Consider the following 13,362-nt stretch of genomic DNA (forward strand, 5'->3'; position numbering starts at 1 on the left):
TACTAGTCTCTTGCCCTAAACATTACACAGCTAGTTTGTATGAGTTACTACCATATCTTAGGGGTGGGCATTTAAACCAAACCGAACCGAACCAAACCGAACCAACCGAACCCAAACCGACCCAAACCAAACTCAATCCTACACTCCAACCATTCGGTTATGTTTCTTCCCAACCCAAATGGTTCGGTTCGGTTCGGTTTCAAACCGAACTGAACTAATAACCCAATCTGTTTTTTAAATTAATTAATAATACTATTAAAAATATAAATATAGATTTAATTATGGTTAATGTTAGGTATTTAATTTTAATTTTCTAATTTATTTGATTAATTAACTATTATAAAACCATAATCAATTTCATTTTGTTACATTAATTGATTTTTAAACCGAATTAAACCGAACTATACTAAAACCAAACCTAACCGAACCGAACCAAACATAAACCGACCCGAACACAAACCAAACCAAACTAACTTCGGTTGAGTTTTGTTAGAGTTTTACCAAAACCGAATAAACCAAACCGAACCGAACCCAAACCGAACCCGAACTTAAACCGAAATGCCCACCCCTACCATATCTTAATCTGAGGTAAAGGGATTCAACTTTTATGAGTTACAACTACTTTTGTTAAGTTACTACCGGAGAATAACCTTTTGCTAAATCGATAATCCTACACAAAAAGCTATGAACAAGCTATACACAGAGACTAACCATGAAGCAAATCATATATATCTCAAATTGGAGGAAGAAGACATACCTTAAATTTCGCACAATTGAACCGCCGGACAAGCTTCGAGAGACACAGAAGTTGGAGATCGTCTTGCAATTGGTGGTCCTTCGTCGCCGTCGAGATGGAAGGGAGGATTAGAAAACTTCCTCTCGAGATTTCGTCGGGTCTTAACCCTACCCAAAGACGCCGGACAAGCTACGGAGGACAAAGAATTTGGAGATAGGCGTGAAATCGGTGGAAAAGAGGAAGAAATCCACGAGAGAATTTCGTCGCCGTCGCTGTCGAGATGGAAGGGAGAATTCGAAAAGCCCTCTCGAGATTTCGTCCCGTGTTAACCCAAACCCAAAGACGCCGGACAAGCTACGGGAGACACAGAAGGTGGAGATAGGCTTGAAATCGGTGGAACAGAGGAAGACATCCAAGAGGAAATTTCGTCGCCGTCGAGATAGAAGGGAGAACTCGAAAATTAATCTCTCCGGATTTTGTCGATTGTTAACCCTACCCATAGATCAACGCCAATCACAACCTTCCACATCTCCAAGTACACGATAAAAAAATGTCGCATTTTTTGGGTATTTGGCTTTTTTTTCGTTTTAAAAAAAAACAAAAATCGGGGGACGATTGAAAATCGCGCCGATGCACATGCTCTTATATACACTTAAAACATACACTTGTGGAACATCCATCGTTACTCCTAAAACACAGACTCGTGGAATTTCCATCATTACTCCTAAAACTTGCATGTGATCAAGAAATGATGGACAAGAAATCAGTTATCAACATATATATGGTTGTGTCATAAGTAACACTCTAGAAAGCTCTTAACAATAAAAAAAGAAAACAAAGTCAATAAGAACACACTGCTTTGCTTATTTTTCTTTGGAAATCAACCTTATTTACACCTAAAACATACACTTGTGGAACATCCATCGACCATCATTACTCCTATAACATTGACTCGTGGAATGTCCATCATTACTCCTAAAGCATTGACTCGTGGAGTGTCCATCATTACTCCGAAAGCTCCATAATTATCCAATTATCATAGAAGAAGCGAATTACAAAGTATTGGATTATAATATCCGGCAAAATAGTTTGGTTGAGTCGGTCAACTTAAGCATTTATAAAATCTTGTGAACTCTCTGTTTTCATTCCTAAGATCAAATACAAACTTGAACATAACTTTCTTCATCTTCTCCAGTGTTCATAACAAAGAAAACAATGACAACTAAAACGTTTTCTCTCCCTCTCCTCTTCATGTTTTTCATTTTCTCTCAACTTTCCTCCTCCTCTTCCTCCGGTGGTCCTTCTGAACCGAAATTGTGTAAGCATATAAACCGAAATTGACAATATGGTCTTTAAAACAAATTATCTTAACATTTTAAAAGCAATCATCGCTGATTTTTTTTTTTCTTTTTTGCGTTTTTAGTTGTTTATATTAATATATATTTTTTATTTAATGCTTACCATTTTTTACAAGCTAAAGAAGTTAAGATCATTAAGTATCTACTAAGTGGTGAGTGATATTTGACTTTGTAACTTATTCTTGTCTTGGATTATTATTTTGAGAATATTACTTTTTTTTTTTAATCATTTGAGATGAGTGGTTATGTTATTAAGTTTTAATGTTGAAGGAACTCATTCTTTTAGATAAAAAAAACAACTAAATTTGTCTAGTCTAGTTATATATATATATATATATATATTTTTTTTTTTTTTCTAACTGTGAAGTCTATGTTACGGCATATAATTTCTGTAATATATGAAAACAAAATTAAATCCAAAAAATTAAAGAGAAACATATTGAACATATATAACCTAGCTATATCTTAACTTAGGTATTTGATATCTAAGATTCCCATTCTTCAAGCTCACAAAAATCTTAAATATCTCTTTAACAATTAGACGATAAGTTTCATGCTATAACTTATACTAGGTACTATCCCGCGGAAAACCGCGGACTAAACTTTTTTTTGATGAAAATTTGTAATAAATTATTTTGTTATTGTGTGATTTATAATGGTTTGTGATTAAAAATTTGTTTATTATATTATAATTTTATATTTTAAAAATGTTTATTGAAAACCTGTCAATAAAACATTTTCATGTAATGAATAAAATTATTTAAACTTTTATGAAATCTTTGCTATAGTTGTAAAATTATTTAAACCTTTGTGAAATCTTTGTAAAAAGATTTAACTAACATGTAAAAAAAATCTTATCTGTTAGTTTTTTTATTTGATTCTAACAGATTTGTTATTTAATTTTCTACAATTTATTTTATTTGATGTTTTCCCTATTTTCGTTTTTTTAATTAGAAATATTTATTTAATTAATTATTTAATCTTAATTAAGTTTTTCTAATAATTATTTAATTAATTATTTAATCTTAATTGAATGTAATTTTTTACACATTTTAAGGTTAGTTTTATATTTGTACTTCTCAATTAATATAGTAGGATATGTAGCAATGTTTCAAATTCAATGTCATATGTTTTAACTTATGTGTAGTAGTTTATTAGATTTTTTTTATTAATTATAAAATTTGTTACAACACAAGTTATGCAAAAAAAATTGTAATTAGTTGTTAATCAGTTATTACACAAGAATGTTGTGTCAATCATATAAGTATATTCTCTCTGTAGTTGCTGATTTGCTACAACAATTAGTGACTTCTAATGTGTAATTAATGAGCTACAATTAATCACATACAACCGTTACAACTTTCATTTTTAATTTGTATCAACTTATCGCAAATACAAGCAAGACTACAGTTTATGATATTTTTTTTATTTTTATTTTTTTACAACAAAAGATCAGCTCACATGAGCCAAAGCGAAGGAAAAGAATTAACAAATAAAACATGCTGCGGTGAGGTACGCGCTTGGCGTGCCAAAGAATCTGTACTAACATTAGCATTTCTGGGAATAAAAGATAAAGAGAAAGACGTGAACTCCTCCCTGTCCACATCAATGTCATCGAGATAAGTCTTGAAAGCCAGCCAGTCTTGAGGGGAAGACACCATCTTCACCAAGTCTGAACAATCTGTTAAAAAAGCTACTTCTCGAAAATCATGTCCAATCATGCAACGCATAGCCCACACAAAGGCTTCGACTTCTGCATGCAAAGGGGAAAGACTCTGACGGAAATTGGTGGCTCCTTTTATCGATGAACCATCCGAAATGGATGAACACACCCAACCTGCACCCGTGTAATCGCCTCCCATTTTCCATGATCCATCAACAAAGCACCGGTAACCCGAAAAAACAGTGGGTAGCATCCCTACTCGCCCTGTCCCTCTATCATTAGTAACACGAGGACTCAAAGATTGGTCCTCTACTTCCTCCTCTATTTGAGCCTGTAACCATGTGGTAGACTCTCCTACCGCTATCCTAACAACATCCTCATGCTTGTCTAGAATATTCTCGAAGACAAGAGCATTTCGGGCCTTCCAAATATACCACATAATCCAAGGGAAAGCCGCAATCTGGGTCCCCGGGTTGTCAGAGCCCAAAAAGTGATCCACATTGGCATAAAGAGATTCTATGGCGAAAGAAACCTGGCCGACTCGTACCTGAGCCAAAGCCCAGGCCTGTCGAGCTGGCGGACATCGAAAAATAGCATGATTTACCGTTACCTCATCCGCCCCACAACGGACACACCCTGAGTCACAAGCAATGCCCCGTCTCCTCAAATTTACCGAAACCGAGATACATCCGGATAATACTTGCCACAAGAAGTGTTGTATTTTTGGTGGACACGCCACCTGCCAAACTCCCGCTAGAAGCGGAGTAATGTCTGGCCCGATGCGAGGCACAAGCATCCCTTGCTTTGCCGAACGTTCCAAATTATACACTGATTTTACCGAATACTTTCCAGATTTTGTAAAGTGCCAACCCAACGAGTCCACCGACTGAGGACTACCCAATGGTATAAACCTGATTAAGCCAGCCTCCTCCACGGAAAAATGCTCAAGGAGCATATCGAGACGCCAAGAATTAGTTTGACGGTCAATAAGATGTGAAATTTTCAGAGAAGGGTCCTGAAAAGGACCCTTACTCACAGCTGGTCTTGGGGATTGAGCTGGAATCCATGGATCATTCCATACAGAGATGGAACCACCAGAGCCAACCCGTAAAATAAGCCCTTTGTTGACCAAAGATATAGCTGAGACAATACTTCACCACCCATAGGATGGAGAATAAGAACGAATAGGATCCATAGGATTAGAGTTCCTGTAGTACCTACCCTTAAAAACCCGTGCGAAAAGGGACTCAGGAGCCTCTATCAGTCGCCACAACTGTTTTGCCAATAAGGCCGTGTTAAAGTCATCCACATTCCTAAAACCCATACCCCCCAAATGTTTGCTCCCACATAGCTTCTCCCAAGCTAACCAATGCATCCCCCCAGACTGCCCCGAACACCACCAAAAATTCGCCACCGCACTAGTTAGTTTCAATGTGACTGTTTTTGGCAGCCGGAAACAGGACATAACAAAAGTAGGTACCGCAGTGGCGACAGACTTTATCATAACCTCTTTCCCTCCTCTGGACAGTTGTTTCGCTATCCACCCATTTGTACGGTTCTGTAAACGGTCTCGAACGTAAGAGAATACTTTCGTCTTGGACCTTCCCAAACTCTCCGGCATCCCTAAATACGACCCCATCCCACCCAATGTCGAAATCCCCAGCACCTCCTGCACCTCACGTTTGACTCCTTCATCTACCTTGTGACCAAATTGAATGGATGATTTGTCGAATAATCTGTTGCCCTGAGACCGCCTCATATTGCTTTAAAATGTCCAAAATAACCCCACATTGGTCTTTATTTACCCTACAGAAAAGAGTATCATCCGCAAACAGCAAATACGTGATTGGCGGACACTTGTTAGCCACCTTGATCCCAGTTATTCTTTTTTCCCTTTCCGCCTTCCGAATATTTGCTATGAGGACCTCTGTAAAGAGAATGAACAGATAGGGAGATAAAAGATCACCCTGTCGCAACCCTCGCTTAGGAGTGATCAAACCATTAGGTTGACCATTTAGCAGGACCTTATATTCAACCGAGGACACACATAACAAAATCCAGGAAACCCATTTATCCGAGAAACCCATTTTACATAACAGAGCCTCAATGAAACCCCATTCGACCCTATCATAAGCTTTGCTCATATCCCTTTTAATTGCCATGAACTTCCCTTTGCAAGAGGGATTTGTCCTGAGCCCGTGAAACATCTCTTGGGCAATCAAAATGTTATCCGATATTAGTCTACCTGGCACAAAAGCAGACTGAGTCTCCGAGGCAAGATTTGGTAACACCAATTTCAACCGTTGGCACAAGATCTTGGAAATGATCTTGTACCCCACATTACATAGACTAATCGGACGTAACTCTGCTATCCGGGTCGGCTTTGCCACTTTTGGAATAAGACAAATATTAGTTCGATTTAAACTCCTATCAAAAACCCCCTCCTCAAAGAATTTATTAACTATGGAAACCAGGTCAGCTTTGACAACCCCCCAAGCCTTCTGAAAGAACAGAGCAGTCATACCATCCGGTCCTGGAGCTTTATCTCAGTGCATTATAAACAAGACCTTGCAAACCTCCGCTTCTGCTACCGGGGCCGTTAAACGGTCATTGATCTCCTCCGTTATGACCCCATCGATCTCACTTAATGCCTCCGCAAAGGAATTGGGAGAGATCGAAGTAAAAAGATCCTCAAAATATGATACCGCAGTGTTACAAATATCATCATCCTTCGTAGACCAAACATTATTTCTGTCATACATGCCAACTATTCGATTCCGAGCCTGCCGCTGCTTTGTTTGCGCATGAAAATACTTTGTATTTTTGTCGCCCACCCTCATCCATCGGTTCCGACTCTTCAGATACCAATAAATTTCCTCATCCCTGTACGCCTCATGTAATCTGGTTGTTAGGTCCGAAAGGACCTCCTACCCAACCAAATCGTCAGCCTGTGCCACTTCCAGCTTATTCTTAAGATCCTCTATCATTTCCCTCCCATATGGAACCTGGGCTTTCCGCCACTGAGAAATTGCACGTCTGCAGTTCCCTAATTTGGTGACCAAATCATGGGAATCCTGAGCACAATAAGACCCCCAACCCGTTGAAATAGCTTCCATTAAGTCCGGTTTACCAATCCAACGCCTATCAAACATAAAATACCAACGCCCACGTGGACGTTTGGCCCCAATACTTACCAACAGGGGTTTGTGATCCGAGGCGATCATAGGCAGATATTCTGTCACCGTATCCGGGAACTGATCATGCCACTCTTCAGTACCTAGAGCCCTATCTAACCGACACCGGATTGGCTTCTTATCCTGCCAGCCCCTCCATGACAAATAGTCCCCAAGATATGGGAACTCCAAAAAACCGCAATCCTAAATCATCCCGTTGAAAGAGCGGAAAAAGCCGCATGTCGAAGCTTACTCCCTTGTTTTTCATGGTTTTCTTTTAACTCATTAAAATCTCCCACAACCATCCAAGGTGTTGATCTTAAAGTGCTTATTAGCCATGGGCAAATAAACCAAATCCGATTAAACCGATCCAAAAAATCCGATTTTGATCGGATTCGGATACTGTGTAAAAACCGATCGGTTTTTCTTTTGATAGTGAATCGGTTTTCGGATATAAACCGATCCGAACCGAAATCCGATCGGTTATCCGCTAAACCGAATACATATTTAATTTTTCTATACATTTGAGTTTAATTGGTGTTATTTTTGGGCCTATTAGAAGCCCATTAACTATAAATGGATCGCTGATAAAAATTTAAAGTCAAATCACCAGTATAAGGAATCGAACCTGTGACCTTGAGGATAAGGAACACACTCTATAACCAGCTGAGCTACTCCAACTTATTGATTTTATTTTCCAAATGACATATATAACAGTTTCGGTTTAAGTTCGGATTTTTAAAAAAAATTAAAAACCGATCCGAATGCGAATAAATCCGAACCGATCCGATCCAATAAACAACCAGATTCTAAACGGATTTTATATAACCCAATCCGAAAAATCCGAAATCCGAAAAACCCGATCCGAACCGAAAATCCGAATGCCCAGGGCTAGTGCTTATCCTTAATAACCTTTCCCAAACCATATCACGGTTTTTAGGGACTGGGTCTCCATAGACAAATGTTATATTAAAAACTTTGCCATTATGAACTGCTTCTATATCAATAAAATTGAAACATTAAAATCCTCTTTATTATAAAATAAAGCCAACCCTCCACTACAACCAATGGGTTCCACTGTTTTTAAATTTTTATAGCCAAAATGGCCTACAAATTGTTCCAAATGAGAAAAAGATTGTTTTGTTTCCATAAGAAATAAAAAATCTGGCCTATGCTTGTTCCATAAATCTCTGAGATGTCCAATAGTGGCCTTATTGCCTAGGCCTTGACAATTCCAACTTAAAATATTCATTTACTAATATTTGGTTTTGGTGGCTTGACTCCACCGTGACCGCCTTTCACCCCATCCTGGGTCCTTATAGTAACACCGGTTGCACCAGATTCCTGTCCGATTGGCGAGGGGCGTCTTCGTGGAGACAAAAGCATATTAGCATTCCTCTTCTTAGTTGAAACACCTCTAAGCACCAGAACCCCCTTCCCTTTCTTCCCCTTGTCTCCTTGCTCCACATTGTCTTGAAACTCCGCAACTGCCTGCTGGTCACCATCCACGTTATCACCCATGGTCTTTACACCATCACCCTCTTCAAGAACCTGATCACTCTCTGCCTCTACCAATCCAGCAACATCCCCTGGCTCTCCCACATTCTCCCCCTTAAACTTTGCATCAATACCGACCCCATGACTAACGCCAATTGCAGAATCCGTATCCTTCCCACTCGCAGCAGGAGAATCCGATGGCACCGTGCTTGCAGTCAGCCCCACGTATAGTGGAACTTCTGAAGCCTGAGAAACAATCTCCTCCACCAACGTTCCCTCTCTCATACCAACATGCGGACCAAGGGTAGACTGATCATCCTGATCCATATCTGCCTCAAACGAGACCAAGGGAGGTTCCCCCACTGCCTCAGTAGCCACCCTCGTTTAAAACGTTGATCCAGCAGGCCCCTCACGACCTTCTGTATCATCAAGAATTTGACCCTCTTCCACGAGGCCCTGATCTACATCGACATGACCCAAAACCTGAGGATCCTGATCCATCTCTACCGCCTCCACTGCCGGCTCTTGGAAGAGAAGTTTCCTGACCTGACGATGTTTTCTCTGTTCAAAAACTGGCCCCCTGACCTCCTCTGTCACCAAGGGCAACAGAGGACCCTACCGTTGTCGAGACTAACCCCGAATTAACCCACTCCTCCCCCTCTGGTCTTGCGAACCCGAACTGGAGGCTCCTTTAGAAGAACCCTTCTGGCGTGACAAATCTCCTCGACCCTGCTCATACCGAGACCATGAACCACCAAACTGGTGTCCATTGTTTCCTCTGGAGGGTCCAGCCTGACCCGTGTTTCGCCTCCCCTCAGCCATGACCGCCCCCTTATAGCTCATATACTGAGCTTGCTCAGACTTATCCACTCTACCCATCAAGACACCTTGAGCCACCTCTTTAGATGATGTTGGACAGACAGCTTCATTATGGCACAAGCTAAAGCATTTCTTGCACCACCCATTGAGCTTCTCATAATCAAGCTTGACAATAGTAACTTCTCCATCAAAGAACTCAATGTCAAGCTCAAAACAGATAGGGTTACGACCATCAATCATAACCTGCACCCGACCATGGTCAACATCAACCGCTTCAACAACTCCCAACTCCGATCCAATATTGCGGAAAGTGGGCGCTGCCCAAAACTGGATAGGGACATCAGACACCCGAACCCAAAACTTCAGGGAAGATGGATAAGAGGGATCCACCACTGGAGTCCATCGCACCATCGACACCATCCAGGAGTCAAAATGAAAAGGCTCCATAGACAAGACCTCAATGATATCCGCTTCCTCATCAAAGTCAAACTGGAATTTTAGAGAACCGAGATCAGCACCGGCAACCTTCTCTTCGACCTGCCAAATGCGCGGGAACATAATCACCAGAGCTTTCATGTCCTGCATCTGTGGATTGAAACACCTTCCCACTACCGTCTTCGAATAGCCCGCAATAAGCGCAGAGTTATCAAAGTAAGAGATCTTTACTCTGCGCCTCGGTCTTGCCTCATTATCCTTCTGACCCGAGAAACCCTTCCCCTTGCCCAAAAGCCCCGCTTGTGTCATCCTTACCCAAGTGACAGCACAAAAACAAATAAAAGACAAAAGTGGGAACCGCAAACTGAAAAGCCAGCAAAGTGAGATGAAAGAGAGATATCTCACTAGCAAAACACCCTGACTCCTTTTATAGTAATCTCCAGACTAAAAAGGCAAACAAACCGGATCAACCATAACAGGAACGAACAGCTGCTCAATCTCCCGAATCTGTATGAATCCACCAAAGAAGGAAAGAGAAATCGTTCGAGAGCAATGAGACATGTATCGCCATCCCATATCTTCAACAGATAACCCAAGCAATCTGTAAAAACTGATCCCAAATCTCAGTAAGACCCTCTGCAATCGCAACACCAAATCATCGAATCTAAGAGATCCCGCAAATATCCAGCTCTGACAATAAAGCAAATCAAGAGGTTTTAAACCGTATATGTGGCCGAATCTCGCGGAGGCACACCTCCTACCCCTCATCCGCGAGATTGTAATATCCAATATTAAATTAGCAGATCCAAATCCCCAAATCAGAAGACATGATGGAAACCCGAATCCTTCTCCAAAACACCCAAACCATCCATACCGGTACCTCTGCTCGAACTCCCGAGTCTGTTTGAATTCTCCAAAGAAGGAAAGAGCATCCATTTATAAGCAAACAGAGATAAAACTCCAAACCGTGTTCGTATTCACAACAATAAACCAAATAAACCCGTGAGAACTGGTCTCAATTCTTATCAATACCCTCTGCAATCGCTTTACCAAATCCCCAAATCTAAAAGATCCCGCAAATATCCACCCATGGCAATAGAACAAATCGAAGGAATAAACCCCGTATCCGTAGCCGATTCTCTCCAAATCCCCTCTCTTACCCCGCATCCGCGAGAACATAATCACCAACACAGAAATAGGAAATCCGAATCCCGACATCAAAAAACATGAGTGAAACCCGAATCCTTCTCCAAATCTCCCCATCCATCCCACTCGACACCCGAGCGGCAAGATTAGATTCTTAAACACCCAATCGAAACCAAATCTTCGCCCATACCATACAACCGAATCCCTTGAAAACCCGAGAAGAAACCAATCATTCACCAGAAATCGCACCAAGATCATGGAGTTAAAACCCTAGATCCGCAGTCGCCATCTAATTTTCGCTTAGCTTTTTAGACAAAAAAAGAGTTCGAACAGAGTTTATTTCTACAGTTTATGATAATTTGTTTAAAATTTTTGAGTTTACTTTTTAAATAGTTTGTACAATTAAAAAAATTGATACTAATTTGTAGATACATATCACAACTAATTAATTGATATGAATAAACAGTTTGAATCCCCTTTATAATAAAACGGAAGTACACAACGTTGTTTTGTAGACTATATAATTTTAAAAAGTTGGTTACAAATAGGTTATAGATCAATTGATACATTAATTGGTTACAAGTTAAATAGTGGGTGCAACCTTAATTTATTTTTGGAAGATTTTATTACTACACCACGTTGTTTCTGAAAATCTTAAAGAGAATATTTTAAAAAATTATTTGATATCATCTAACTTACCATATTAATTTCCTTTAATAAATTATTCCTCAAACAAAATCTTTTGACATCTAAATTAACATATTAATTTATTAATTATCATTATATTTCACCTCTCCTTTTTATACATATTAATTTGTTAATTATCATTATATTTCACCTCTCCTTTTTATATATGAGTCTATTTTGCGAAACAACTAAATTATCATATTATTTATTATAATAAAAAAGTAGTTTATTTCCGGATATACCATAAGTTGAATTTTTAAAAACAAATATAAGTTGTTCGATCTATGATATTTAGTAATATTATTCTTTTACTAATAATATGTCACTAAAGTATGAAAAAATTTCAAGATATCAAGTATATTAAAACAAAAAGTATAACAATATATTAAATTACTCATAATATAATAACTTGCTTTTTAAAAACCAAATTTACAAAATTATGTTTTATAATGACATTCATGTCATGATGTAGAATATACATTGTTGAAATAACTTCACATACATAAACTAATACAATATATTAAAATTTTATTTTAAATTATAAAATATACAAAATTTTGTATAAAATGGTATAGCACAGGTACTTATCTAAAATCATTAGCAATATAAAACTTACAAAATATGTGTCTTTTTTCCAGCCATCATATTTAGCATATGATTTTATTGCCAAATGTTTTAGCCACTAAAACTTTTAAAAACAATCATATAAATTATATTTTATATAAAAATTAAAATATAAATAAAATAAATTTCAACCCGTGCTCTAGCACGGGTCTTAATCTAGTAATATAATAGTTTTCAATGTAATAGATAATGGCATGAATTATAATTAATGTAAACTAATGAGAATGATTAGCTAAATTGTAGCTGGAGCTCTCTAGCGATGACACATTAGTATAGTTTTCAAGAATATTTGTTTATTAATATATAGGGGATGAAACAATGAAACTCGTGTTTACGCTATTTAGATAATGAAACAGTTTAGCATTTATTCATATCAATTAAGAGAATTTGTTATAAATGCCCTTTTTGACATATTCCTTTTCAAAAATGCCCTTTATTTTGCAATGTTGCATCGGTCGATGCCTTCCTGGTTGCGTCGATCGATGCCATCGTTGCGTCGGTCGATGCAACCTGCATTCTCATCGACCACGACGAGTTCTTCCTGAATAACCCGTCCGTCAGCTTCAAGTTTTTGGCCTTGTTCGTTGTGCACATGACCCTCTTGATCCCTCAAAACTCCAGCCACATCTGGTCTAAATATGATTGTATTGGCCATCTTCGCTGATGTGGCTGCTTTTGTGTTATCACGCTCTAGTTGTCCTAACTCTTGGTTTGTAAGCTTAACAACTGGTCCAGTAGGATTTTTCCTAGTGCTAGGCTTAGGCATGTACCTGAAACACACAAGAGAAAAGAAACAAAAGCGTGTGAGTAAAATAGAAAAAAAAAATTTAGACAAAATCAAAGACTTTAATCTAATGGTGAATCAAAGACTTTAATCTAATGGTGAACCAAAGACTGGAGGCGATGGAAATGACGGATTACAAACCTATTTCTTGTTGCAATGTTCTATACAAGGTTATTTCAAAAATTCTTGCGAATCGGTTGAAGGTGGTGTTGCCTAGTTTCATTGCAGGGAATCAATCAGCCTTTGTTAAAGACCGGTTGTTGATAGAAAACTTGTTGTTAGCAACAGAATTGGTTAAGAATTATCATCAAGAGACAATATCGGAGTGTTGTGCAATAAAGATAGATATTTCCAAAGCTTTCAACTCAGTTCAATGGCCTTTCCTCTTGAATGTCCTCTCAGCTTTACAGTTGCCACAGGAGTTTATCCATTGGATCAAA

General features: G+C 38.7%; 1 protein-coding gene across 1 annotated transcript; it reads right to left on the reverse strand.

Annotated features, from left to right (window-relative positions):
* Positions 1–3,551: 3,551 nt before the first annotated feature.
* LOC147918779 (uncharacterized) lies at positions 3,552–7,198 on the reverse strand. The gene is made up of 7 exons (XM_087503699.1): positions 7,184–7,198; positions 6,952–7,074; positions 6,694–6,831; positions 6,334–6,486; positions 5,563–6,084; positions 4,979–5,456; positions 3,552–4,897 (listed from the first exon to the last, which is right to left on the reverse strand). Exons 1-7 carry the CDS (start codon positions 7,196–7,198, stop codon positions 3,552–3,554), a joined length of 2,775 nt encoding a protein of 924 aa, XP_087359825.1.
* Positions 7,199–13,362: the final 6,164 nt, after the last annotated feature.

The sequence above is a fragment of the Camelina sativa genome, chromosome 20 (assembly GCF_030686135.1).
Source record: "Camelina sativa cultivar CO46 ecotype springtype chromosome 20, ASM3068613v1".
In the NCBI taxonomy this organism is placed as follows: Eukaryota; Viridiplantae; Streptophyta; class Magnoliopsida; order Brassicales; family Brassicaceae; genus Camelina; species Camelina sativa.